Consider the following 13163-nt stretch of genomic DNA (forward strand, 5'->3'; position numbering starts at 1 on the left):
ATGATGTTAAAATAAATAAATACATACATTCACAAATTTGCTTAATCCAACTAAGGATCAAGGTGGGCCAGAGACTGTAATGGCAGTGCAGGCCACCAGTAGACTGCACGGACCATAAGTCAAATTTAGAATCCTGAATTGATCTAACCTACAGGGCTTTGAGAAATTCCACTTGGCAAAATAAGAACATTCCAGACAGCTTGCGTTGGTTTCTCATCCCTAGCCTCTGAAGTATATGCATTATGGGCTTACTGTGAGGGGGCTAGAAAAGATAAAAGTAAGTACAAAAAATTCTAAATTAGCATAAGCCGTCCTGATCATAAGAAATGTAAAGATTTACTTCATGAGGTGAGGTAGAAGTACATAATAAACAAGAGTAGTTCCATCAAATATTTGGAAATATTAAAATGTCTGCTTCAGTGTAAATGTTTAAAAGTCCAAATATTGCCAATTGTAATAGGAAAAAATCAAAAATAACATATTTGTAATTACTGACCTTGAAACAGTCAAACAGTACTTGAAATGCTTGTTTGAAGTTTATTTTTTAACCTTGTAGGAGTGGCTCTTAGAGGACTAGGACCACTGGTAAAGAATCAGATATCAAAAACTTGATCATATTCCCTAACCATATCAACATCTTTGACCTAGCATAAAACACCACTCCACATTCCTATATTACTCTGACTCCTTGTATCCCATTGAGATCAATTGATATAGCATGCACAACTTCACGTCCTTCTGATGATTTTTGCTGAAGATGCTTCTTGGTTTAGGTGTCATTTCCTGCGCACAATATGGCCTAAAATGACGGGGTTTTGTGTCCAGAGGGCCAAAAATAAGGAGGAACCCCAAAAAGCTTGAAGTCTTGCACAGCTAGACATCAGAAGACTACTGGATCAATATATCCAATGTGGGGTTTTCTTGGAATGGTGAGTCAAGAGGTGCCACACCGTAAAATCGGAAGTGATTTCAAAGCGTTCAGAAGGAATTCTTCCTAGAACATTGGAGTAATCTGGATGAGAACAGGCCATTCAGTCCAACAAAGCACGCCAGTCCTCTCCACTTAATGCTCCCAAAATAACTTCAAGTCAAGTTTTGAAAGTCCCTAAAGTCCTCCTGTCCACTACAGTCCTTGGTCACTCATTTGAACGTGACTTAACATAATTTATTATTTAGACAACTGGGATTTATTCTGAAATGTGAGTGAAGCTCAGTAACCCTAAGCAGTGTATGATCATGTTAAGGGAATCTGTGGCTACATGTAATGGTTTATTATAGATTTACCTTTTATTTTTGTTTATTCGTGTAGGGTTTTTAAAATCCTAAGCTTTCCTAAATATTGTGGCTCTTTGGTGGTTGTCAGTGACTGTAGTCAAAACTGGCATGGCTGATTGGTTGGCACATGTTTTGGATTCCATACAAAGACTGAAGACACTCCACAAACGTTCTCTTCACTGTGTTGAACCTGACCTGGGTGCATTCTAAAAACGGAGGAGTATGTGTATATATTAACTGTGGGTCAATAATTGTATAATGACCAAAAAGCACATGATGTGAAACTGATGAAACTACTGGTAGCGTAACTGTTTTAGTTTGGGTCAGTTTGCCTTTAACTCCACGTGAAAATTTTTGATCCAGTTCCCAACATACAACAGCACACACATACTTGCATCAACTTTTATTGTATGTATTTATGTATGTATTTTTAATACAAACAAAATTCAGTAATACTGGGGTAAAATTAAATTTGTCCTGTTCAAAACTTTTATTACAGTCGGTATAGAACTAATTCCACTAGCACTCCTGCCATGCGAATGCATCGGCCTGGGTTTGAATTCTCGGTTTGTATTAGTGATCTTATGGGTACTCCTCTGATATGTCCAGTGACGTGCAGGGCAGGTTAAGTGACAATTCCCAGTTAGATCTCGTGTGCATGAGTGCTTTCAACTTTTTCATTAACCGACCAGCTTACTTTGTTTTTCATACCGTTTCCTCTTTCTGTAACTGCGGGTTCTGTCATGGGTTTGCGCAGGTGCCATGCTGATGGAGGTAAAGATAAGTGAAGTACCCAAACTCTGTCCAGTTTTCATATTTATATTGATTTGATTTTGCCAACATCTGGTCAGCAGCTGAATTTTGTTTTTATTGGTAACTGCGTCTCAAAAGCCCAGCTAAAGCTGGCTGTCAGTTTTGCGTGTTATAGGAGTGCTGCTGTTAGAGAGCATGTCTGAAGATGTGTAGCTGCCACCTGAACCATCCAGTGTTACTTAGGAGTGTAGTCAGCCAAAGTGGTCTGTCAGCTTTAATGGCAAATACTGTGAGCAGTAATGTTTGTCAAAACCATCATTGCATTTACTTTGTGTGAACTTTTGCAATTAATTTTAACATGGCTTTGTAGAGAAAAGCCCAGCAAAATGACACTTTTTATTGGCTAACTAAAAGATTACAATATGCAAGCTTTTGAGAGTTGCCTCGAAAGCTTGCATATTGTAATCTTTTTAGTTAGCCAATAAAAGGTGTCATTTTGCTTGGCTTTTCTCTACTTTCATAATGGCTAACACGGTACAACGCCCTAGTACAACATGGCTTTGTAAATTGTTTAGGAGCTTAAAACAATGTGAAATTATTTTGCATTGCAGTAGATGTGAACTTGCATAGCCAAATGAAATGTGAAACAAGCTGTTTCTTTTCCCACTGGATAAAGACTGGAAAACCTGAAAATGCAGTTTGACTCTTTTTATTAATTATGGTCATACCACAGATTAGCATTCCTCCTGGAGACACGAGCTAATTTGAGGCTGAGGACCACAATCTTTCTCTGGAAACGTGATTTACGTCCCCCCACAGAGGCCTCCAGGTGTATTAATTTGAAGACAGAATTGTGCCAGTTGTTTCATTCAGCATACAATCTGGAGGAGTGCAGGAATTTGTCAGAATTGTAGTCGGTGTTTGGGTTTTTTTTTTTTTTTTTTTTGAGAGAGAGAAACTGGAAAGTTCCAGCAGGAGAAGAGCGTGTAAGATATCACAGGAAATGGAAAGTTTATGACCAGATAGAGAATAATGGATGTCTTGCCAAAGGGAGGTATCCGTGCATTAAGAACAATATAAATCTTGAACACCCCTTACAAAATGTCTGGGAAAAGTGTAGTAAAAAAAGAAAAAATAATGGTATGTTAGGCACAGGCCCGGGTTTGGGAAAAAATGAACTTTCATAGTGCCTGCTGGTAACGTACATTCTAAAAGCCACTTAATCCAACTCTGGGTCTCATGGCCATTGCAGGGTGCCAGTCCATCTCAAATCTCAGGACCCACTCACACACCCACAGAGGTCTAATTTTATAGCTGCCAAATAATTTAACCTGCATGCACTTATGGCATGTGTGAAGAAACCGGGAGCACTTAGAGGGAAAATCCATACATACCCCGGGAAGCATGTAAGTGATTTGGGGGGGTTAAACTTGTGACAGTGGATTTATGAGACTGCAGTGCTGCACAAAAGCTGGGGGCATGAATGACCGAGAGTGTTCGGCTGATCTCACCAGGCAGTCCCTGTGCACCCGAGCATGGGAGTCCTTTTATTGTAGCGCTAAAGGAATTGCTTCTGAGGGCCTTAATAATCCAGAAGTTGCAGCCTGCTGGTTTGCGTCTGGTCACCGGCAGATCCCTCAGTGCAAGTGACTGGATTGGTAAGGATTTGTGCTTCCAAAATTAAAATACAGATGACATCATTTATTAGAGGAATGAACATTTCTTCTTCCATGCTATTTTTGCATTTGTGAGTGTAGTAAAAAATGATCTTTGTATTCTCTTACCTGTGTTTTATGGGATCAGACTGTGTTGTAACAGTCTTCTTTTTGCAGTTATTGTGATTTAAAAGTGCATTCTGTCAAAGCTGGCGCCTTCCCAGGAGTACCAGACTCCACAGCAACACCCTTTGCAGTTTAATCAGTTGGCCTTAAATCAGTGTGGCACTTTGGATTTATTGCTTCTCACCCTTCTACAGCACATACTTAATTTGGAAAAGCTGATTAGGTGGAATCATTAGGTTTCATGTGTGCTGAAGATTTTCAGCTTACTGGTTGTTATTTATTTGTTTTTTGACAGATTGTATTACAATGTGGATTTTAATAGAATATTAGGTACCACAGCCTTTTAACTTTATTAAATCTCACGATCCCAGAAATAAACTATACACAAAATGCATTTTAATTAGGAGTTCATTTGAAATCTAAGGGAGTTTTTCCACAAGAATAAATATGGGTAGAAATAAATTGGACTTCTCATTTCACTTGCAAACCGTTAAGATATTTCCTTCTAACTTCTATTTAGAACAATTTTTCCCCCCTATTTTTTAGGTAAGTCTTGCCTTTGATTCCCATTTTAATGCTTGAACCACCCATTTATAAAGTCAGTTGACTTTAGTGTTGGGGTTCAGCCTTAAACTCCTGGACAGTCAGCACTGCTGTTGCTTGTGTTCCTTGTGTCACCTAAATGGCCAAATTTCCCTCACTACCCATAATACTCCACTCTCTGGCAGTGCACCACCTTGGCCACATATACGGCTCTTCCCTGGCAAATTGACAATGGTCATTTTTATATTTGTTTTGTTTTATTTAATAGATACAAAGTTTGTTTGTTAGGTTGAATATCTTTTTTTTTTTTTTTTTTTCCTCCATCTTTGTTATCTTTTTTTAACCTGCTTATTTTATTATGGCATCGTTTAAGGCTTGAAGTAATCCTGGACAGTGTATACCAGTTGATCACAGGGTGTACTTTTAGACCTACACACATACCCTACACATATAGGCCTGTTCAATTCAGTTCAGGACTGTGTGGAGCAGGAGCCAATCCTGTAGCATCAGATAAAAGGCAAGAATCCACTTTGAATGTGTTACCCGTCCACTGTGCTCCCACTCACTCATACTTGGGCCAGTGTAGAGTTGCCAGTTCACCTTGCTGCATGTGTCTTTGGGGATGTTGTGTTCCAAGAATACCGTAAATTTATCACGCTTGAAACTGAGAGTGCCGTGAATAATATCGGTAAAATATTACAAGAAAGGTTCAGAATCATCTTATGTACGTATTAACTTAGACAGCATAGAGTTGTGTTTATTGCTTAGTTATTATAATTGGTCTCTAGGAATTATACATCTAGAAAATAGGAGCTCACACACAGTCTTTTTATTCTCATCTGCTCATCTTAGGAATTGTGTGTTTTGTTTTTTTTTTTTTTTTTTAATAAAAGTTTAGTGGTGTAATTGCTGATGTAGTTGGGGGGCAGTGGGTTATGTGGCCATAAACAGCATCTTTACTCCATAATTTTTTATTTATTTATTTTTTAAACTTGTGTGTGGTGATATTGTGTATACTGTTTGAGTATAAATATCTCACACTGAGAGAAAGTGTTTGTATATACTATGTGTGTGTGTGTGTGTGTGAATATATCTATATACAGTAATCCCTCTTCCATCGCGAGGGTTGCGTTCCAGAGCCACCCGCGAAATAAGAAAATCCGCGAAGTAGAAACCATATGTTTATATGGTTATTTTCATATTGTCATGCTTGGGTCACAGATTTGCGCAGAAACACAGGAGGTTGTAGAGAGACAGGGACGTTATTCAAACACTGCAAACAAGCATTTGTCTCTTTTTCAAAAGTTTAAACTGTGCTCCATGACAAGACAGAGATGACAGTTCTGTCTCACAATTAAAAGAATGCAAACATATCTTCCTCTTCAAAGGAGTGCATGTCAGGAGCACAAAATGTCACATAGATAGAGAAAACAAACAAATCAATAGGGCTGTTTGGCTTTTAAGTATGCGAAGCACCGCCGGTACAAAGCTTTTGAAGGCGGCAGCTCACACCCCCTCCATCAGGAGCAGGGGGAGAGAGAGAGACAGAGTTTGTTTTTCAGTCAAAAATCAATACGTGCCCTTCGAGCTTTTAAGTATGCGAAGCACCGTGCAGCATGTCGCTTCAGGAAGCAGCTGCACAGAAGGTAGCAACGTGAAGATAATCTTTCAGCATTTTTAGACGAGCGTCCTTATCGTCTAGGTGTGCGAACAGCCCCCCCGCTCAATCCCCCTACGTCAGGATCAGAGAAAGTCAGCGCAAGAGTGAGAGAAAAGTAAGTTGGGCAGCTTCTCAGCCATCTGCCAATAGCGTCCCTTGTATGAAATCAACTGGGCAAACCAACTGAGGAAGCATGTACCAGAAATTAAAAGACCCATTGTCCGCAGAAATCCGCGAACCAGCAAAAAATCCGCGATATATATTTAAATATGCTTACATATAAAATCCGCGATGGAGTGAAGCTGCGAAAGGCGAAGCACGATATTGCGAGGGATCACTGTATATGTATGTGTATATATATATATATATATATATATATATATATATATATATATATATATATAATCTATATATATCTATATATATATATATATATCTATATATATATCTATATGTGTATATAAATATTATCCCCTAGTTATCATAATTCAAATAGGAATTGAGAAGTTTACAGAATACTAATTATTGATCGTTTTAACTCCCAGCTAAGTTTATGAATGGGCAAGTTTGACATGTGTCCAAATAAAGATCAAGGCAGGACAGAGAGAGGTGGCAAGGACATTGTTCATGTAAATTACAGTGTACAGAAGATGGAAATGGAACATTTTAAAGGGAATCAAACAACATTTCACATCTTAAGGAGCAGTTAGCAGTAAAGACTGGTGTGAATATCTTAATAACAATGTGGCATTTTTTCCCAGGTGGTAACAGAATTTTATAGTTCTAAATAACTGTTTTTTGTTATTCTATATCACTTAAGTAGTCTGTTTTAACTCTGTGCTCAAATTTTTATTTAACTTTAACAAGAAAAAACACACAGCGCACTGACAGTAAGTGATTCTATTTGTAATTTATTATTTGCACTTGACCCTGAGCATCGCAATTTCTTCTATCTGTATACTTGTATATGGTTGAGATGACATTAAAGTTCACTTAGATTTTGACTTGATAACAGACCCCTCATGGTCCAGCAGCTCCCTACCAAATGCACAGTAGCCCTGCCTCTTGTCTGTATTGTAGTCAGGTGATCCATTGATTTACAACACCAAAAGTGCAAGTAAGAGCAGATTAAAAAAAAAAAAGGATTTCCCAAAATTTATATAGAGAGAGATAGTCGGGAGATTTCCAGGGAGAGGCCTCAGATTAATTTTTGCAGTAATGGAACCAAGACAGAATAACCTCTGCTGGATAAAAGGTGGTGGTGTGTTGTGTTGTTATAAAGTTTAAAAAAAAAAAAACATTTAGACAAGACTAGATTAGATAATACTTTATTTGACCCCAAAAGGAAGTTACTTTTACTGAAGTGTCCAAAAAGTATATGATTAGAACAGCCACTTCAAACATACAAATTTCTGCTCTGAGTAACAGAAAGCTGCTGCTGTCAATAGCAGGCTTGTAGGTGGCAGTAAGATAAGGTCAGTCCTGCTTAGATTGTGCCACAGTTTTCATTTAAAGACATTAATATTTGGATAGAGCATGTCAAGCTTGTACTGTCCACGAATGGAACATGACTAATAGATACTTGATTCCCTGATTGAAGTCGCCAGCATTCAGAATGACTCATCATTATTATGATATTGATGCATATTGAATCCTTTAAGATATGTATTGTTTTTTATAAAGGCTTAAGTGCAACAAGATTTGCTTTTGAAGTTTACTGGTATGATTTTTAGCAAAGGGGGAATTTGCATGTGTGTGTGTATAATGTTTTTTTTGCATTATCGTTTTTGTCAACCTTTTGACAGCAATGTAACTAACACCATTAATATTTTCACAGCACTGGCTTGACAATACCAAGAGCATTAAGAAGCAAGTCAAAAGTAAGTACAGATCTACTCTTGATGCATTGTGAAAAAAAAGTGCTTTCAGTAGTGATCCTTTGTGTGTATGTAGTCAGAGACCATTATCTAAGTAAATATGCAGTATTTATTTCAGATTTGGTCTTCCAAAATTTTATGTTTGACTAGTGTAAGTTAGCTAGAGCTTAGTTGAAATTTGGGACATTTCATATTAAACCCGGATTTGGGGACAAATCAAATGCCATCTCCATTGGCAGCTAATTTAGTTTGGCTAAGAGAATGCCTATAAACTGTTACTGGGCTGCAGAAGTCCTTCAGTGAGAGAATCTTCCTATATTAGATTTGATATATAATAACAAAGAAACACTATAAATATGTAAGGACAGAACATTGTTAAACCATTTTCACTCAAGTGAACCATTGCAGCTGAATCTCAAAGGCAATAAGAGAGTTTATGAGCCCTCCAGATTCATTTAGCTCAATATGTGTTAGCTGTCCTTTGGTCAAATTAAGAACAAGAAACTATCACTTAATAATCATTATTTGCTTCCAGTGCAAAATGGCAAACTAGGACAAAATGTGATTGGTCTTTTTCTTCCCTGAAACAAATGACAATTTGAGTGTCTTCGGTTTTCTCATTTTTTTTTAAAGTTGGTTTTCTTTCTTTACAAATTATCCTGTAATATCCTTTAATCAAATTTTTAAGAATCACAATTTGTTCAGAATTTAGTTTAGTATGTAAATATAAGATGTATCCTTTTCTCTTATTGTGCCTTATAGTTGGACCACCATATTGCCTTCATCTTCGTGTGAAGTTCTATTCATCGGAGCCCAATAACCTGCATGAAGAGTTAACACGGTAGGCTTTTTTTTAAATTTCTATTACCTGTGTATATGGAATCATAAGTGAAAACAGCTGGAACAATTTTATATTTTGAGGAAGGTGCTATTGCTGTTATAGTCCAGTGATTAGATTTTTCTTAATTTCCCAACCTTCTATTTTGTTTTGTATCATAGATTTCAAGTACTTTTTATCCTGCAGAATTATTGTTTTTGAAGTCAGCTGAAAATTGCAGTTCATTATCTTGCTATTAAAGTTGTATCAAATGCTGACATATATCTATATATATATATATATATATATATATATATATATATATATATATATAAATAAAATACACACACACAGTAGAGTCTCGCTTATCCAACATTCTGTATTATCCAACATCCCACTGCAAAACAAAAAAAAAAATAACGCATCAATCGGCAACAAGAACTGCAAGTTGTGAGCGTAGTCTATTTTTTGTTACTAAGTTAATTTTTTCAGTTAAATTTTTCTGTTGTAAAACATGATTACAGTGGATTATGTGGCTGGCCCTCTCTGGGGTGCGTGTGTGTCTCTCTCTCGCGCGCGCGTCTCTCTCGTGTGTGTGTGCGTGCGTGTGTCTCTTTCTCTCGTGTGTGCGTGTGTCTCTTTCTCTCGCGTGTGTCACTCTCTCTCTCTCTCTCTCTCTCTCTCTCTCTCTCTCTCACGTGCATGTGTCTGTCTGTGTCACTCTCTTTTGCGCTCTCACTCTAATGCTGCACAGGGAGAGACTGAACACGTGCGGAAATCATTGGCGCGCACAAACCAAAAGGGAAACTGGCTTGTTCCTGTACCGAGTGTGTGGTCGTGCACAGAGGCAAAGGTTTGGCGAACTTTTTGGTCATAACCCGATTTGTATGTGTTCAGAGATGTTCGTGAACTGAGGTTCCACTGTATTAGGCTCGTAATGTGTAAAATTATAACATAGTTTGACATTTAATAGGCTTTTTCTTAACACCCCCCATTATCTGACATTTTCGCTTATCCGACGTTCTACCGGCCCATTTGTCGGATAAGCAAGACTCTACTGTATATAGATATCTATATATACTCTGTGTGTGTGTGTGTGTGTGTATATATATGTGTGTGTATATATATATATATATATATATATATATATATATATATATATATATATATATATATATATATATATATATATGTGTGTGTGTTACCAGTAAAATTTTACCATATCTTCACAGGCAGTACTTGTTTGTTTTTGTAGGAGGCAGGGTGAACATAGTGTATCTTTATCATCATTTTTAGATAAGATAACTTTCAGATTTTTCTTTTTTATATTAATGTTTGTTGTTCATTGTTTTTATTTGTTTTTTTTTCCTCCATTCACATGGTGACTCTTGGTTAGTACTGCAGGCTCACAGATTTAGCATCCAGGGTTTTCCTCCAAATACTGCATTACCCTTCCACATCCCTAACCACAAGCTTGTTATGTTGATTGGTGATTCTTATTTGCGTGTGTGTATAAGTGACCCTGTGATGGACTGCTGCCCCAGCCAGCCTCTGTTGATCACAGTGCTACTGGAATATTCTGTTGCCGTCTATGACGGTCATTTGGATCAGATAGGTCTGAAAACGTTTTGTGGGTGCTCTTGTTTTCAATGCCAACTCGTGCTTAAGTATTATCTGCATTACTTTTACACTAATATATATATATATTTTTTTTTTTAGATATTTATTTGTGCTGCAGCTGAAACAAGATATTCTAAGTGGAAAGTATGTCATAAGTATACTTTTTTTTTTGTCCCAATTGTTGTCCAGTAACTTGTCTGTTTTTAATATCTGAATATTAAAGTGAATTTTTTAAAGACTGAGTTTACCTTTAAATTAATATAGTATACATTTAAATACTACAGTCCTAGTATAGTTCTTATCATCAGTGTTGTATTTATTTCTCCATAATTGAATTTCATTACCTGACAAGGTGTGCATGAGCACAGTCTGATAATCTGGCAGAATGTTAGTTCCTGATTTGTACTTAATTTATAGTTTTCAGGCCCCTGCAACTGAGTACTGGAAAAGTGCGTGTGCTATGATGTATTAGTCAAATTGCTGAGGAGAAAAGAGATCTGACAAATGAAAGGGTCTCGTGGAGAAAAGACAGTAAGAGACAGAGAATCAAGCCCTACTCCCATGGAAGTAATTGCAAGAAAACTGCAATTATTGAATACTGTGTTTAAATGTCTATAATATCTTAAAGTGCATGGCTTTACAGTATTTTAATATTAAACTGAGGAGTTCAGAAAGTTTTACTTTTCAACAGTGCACTGATATAAAACTGCAATGGAATTAACTAGATTAATTTTTGTAGTTTTAATTTTAAGTGCAAGTCTATGCACTTGGAGTGGAGTGGTGGCTCTGAGGCTAAGGATCTGCGCTGGTATACCTGAAGGTTGCCGGTTCAAATCCCCGTCACTGCCAAAAGAGATCCTACTCTGCTGGGCCCTTGAGCAAGACCCTTAACCTGTAATTGCTCCAGGGGCGCTGTACAATGGCTGACCCTGCGCTCTGACCCCAAGGGGTATGCGAAAACTAACAAATTTCTAATACGAGAAATCGTATAAGACGAAATAAAGAACAAAAAAAAAAAAAAAAAAGTCTTAAGTTTATTGGTCAATTTATTTGTACTGCTGGATACCACTAGGAAGTCATGCACATGTTGAATAGGCGAGTGCCGATTTGGCCATCACCAGGGTGGTGAGTTTAAAAATGTATTTGTTTATTTATTTGCCTGGCTGTGATGACAGATCCATCAAAAAGCCACATTTTCCAGTCTTCTTTCCATGACTACACTTGATTTTAGTGGCTTGTTTTAGCCTCACAAACCATATAATCAAAGAAATCCTGGACTTGAAAACTGAGCGTGGCCATTTTTCTCTGTTTTAGAGTCCTTTTTGGGTTTACATAAACATAGCGTGGGGATGCTGATGACTAGGGAATATGGCATTATGTCATTCACTCTCTCTAAACAAGTACGGCTCAAAAGAAAAAGTTGCATCTTGAAGTATTTTGTAAATCGCACACACTCAAGACAAAGTAAATGCAAAAGCAGGCAAGAATCACACGGATTTGAAGGCCTGCATTAACTGCTGCCAACAAGACTTTGTTATAGACATGAAGTTCAAAGATGCTTTCAATATCAAGTCAGCTTCTACTAAACCATTCCTGTTTTGCTATTAAAAATATAAAAATGTTAGCTGTTACATTTTTTTTTTACTGTTTGAAAAAGATATGAATAGCCTTTTAGTCATAGAATTTATTTTTTGCAATATGTATCCAAAACTTAAGCCAAAATAAAAATACAAGTGAAACTAAATTGATTTTGATAATAAATGTGAATATAGAAATAAATGTAAAAAAATAAGAGACAAATAATCTTGGTTTCTTAAGTTGACAGATTGTTAAAAAGGTGACTCCATTAAAGAGGTTTAATGAAATAAAATAGCATGACTTGTACACCTATGTACAAAGAATGAAAACTTGCACAGATGCTTAATCATGAGAAGGAACAACAATATTTTCAGATTGTGGGGGGTTCTTGAGAATAATTTTGTTGGCAAAACTTGTGCAGTTTGTTTTAAACGTATTAACAGTCTCCTTCTGTAATACAATAGAAAGCCAAAATGCTATAGAGAATTCTTTGTGGAATTATTAAAGTGTGATAATTAGTGCAGCAGCAATGGAAGAAGACGTGGTGAAGACCAGAGGCAGTGTATGTAAAATGCCCTCTTACAGATGATCAGGCGTTGCTTATCGCTAATGGACTGATTTTCTTTTTTATTTGTACTGATGACATAGGTTGGAGTGCACCATCGATACAGCCGTACAGCTGGCTGCCTTCTCCTTACAAGGTATGCTGCTCACGTATTTGTATGAGAAGTGTGCATATGTTTCATTTTTTATCCTTTATTTTTTTAAAGGGATTATTGGCTGCCTTTGAAATGAAGGGGTCAGTTTAAGGCCTTAATCTTTGGTGAAATGCTGGTGTTATGAACTGAACTTTTGGTTTCAAGCAGAAGAATGTTGTTATTAGATGAACCGTTTTCAAAAATGCACAGTTAAACAAACAAGCCAGGTCATTTTGTAATGATTTTATAAATAGTAAGGACTATTTACTTGAGCCGACTGAGGCTCAGTTAATTTCTTTTGTATATCTAATGAATAATTACAGTGGGGGAAAAAAATCTAGCTCTCAGTAAATAATTTTTCTGTACTTCATTCCATGGTGTCCACCACATGTGCCTGACAATCACACGCTTTTGCTGTCCAGAATGTCACCATTATTCTGCAGTTGCAGTATTTGTAATCAACCAGTCACCCAGCTACTCCAGTGACATGTGTAACCTGCAGTCTGTATGTTCGGAGTGCTTCAGACATCTTTAAAATATGGAAAATAATCTCATCCTTAG

At 36.9% G+C, this 13163-nt stretch overlaps 1 protein-coding gene across 2 annotated transcripts in view; it reads left to right on the top strand.

Moving 5' to 3' along the window:
- Positions 1-13163, top strand: part of epb41l5 (erythrocyte membrane protein band 4.1 like 5) — a 126604-nt gene that overhangs the window by 28788 nt on the left and 84653 nt on the right. For both annotated transcript variants that reach the window (XM_028808051.2, XM_051930313.1), the window contains exons 4-7: positions 7850-7892; positions 8652-8730; positions 10426-10470; positions 12553-12605. In XM_028808051.2, the coding sequence (XP_028663884.1) occupies positions 7850-7892; positions 8652-8730; positions 10426-10470; positions 12553-12605 (220 nt within the window). The remainder of the gene's footprint in view (positions 1-7849; positions 7893-8651; positions 8731-10425; positions 10471-12552; positions 12606-13163) is intronic.

Source organism: Erpetoichthys calabaricus, chromosome 8, assembly GCF_900747795.2.
Source record: "Erpetoichthys calabaricus chromosome 8, fErpCal1.3, whole genome shotgun sequence".
Taxonomy (NCBI): domain Eukaryota; kingdom Metazoa; phylum Chordata; class Cladistia; order Polypteriformes; family Polypteridae; genus Erpetoichthys; species Erpetoichthys calabaricus.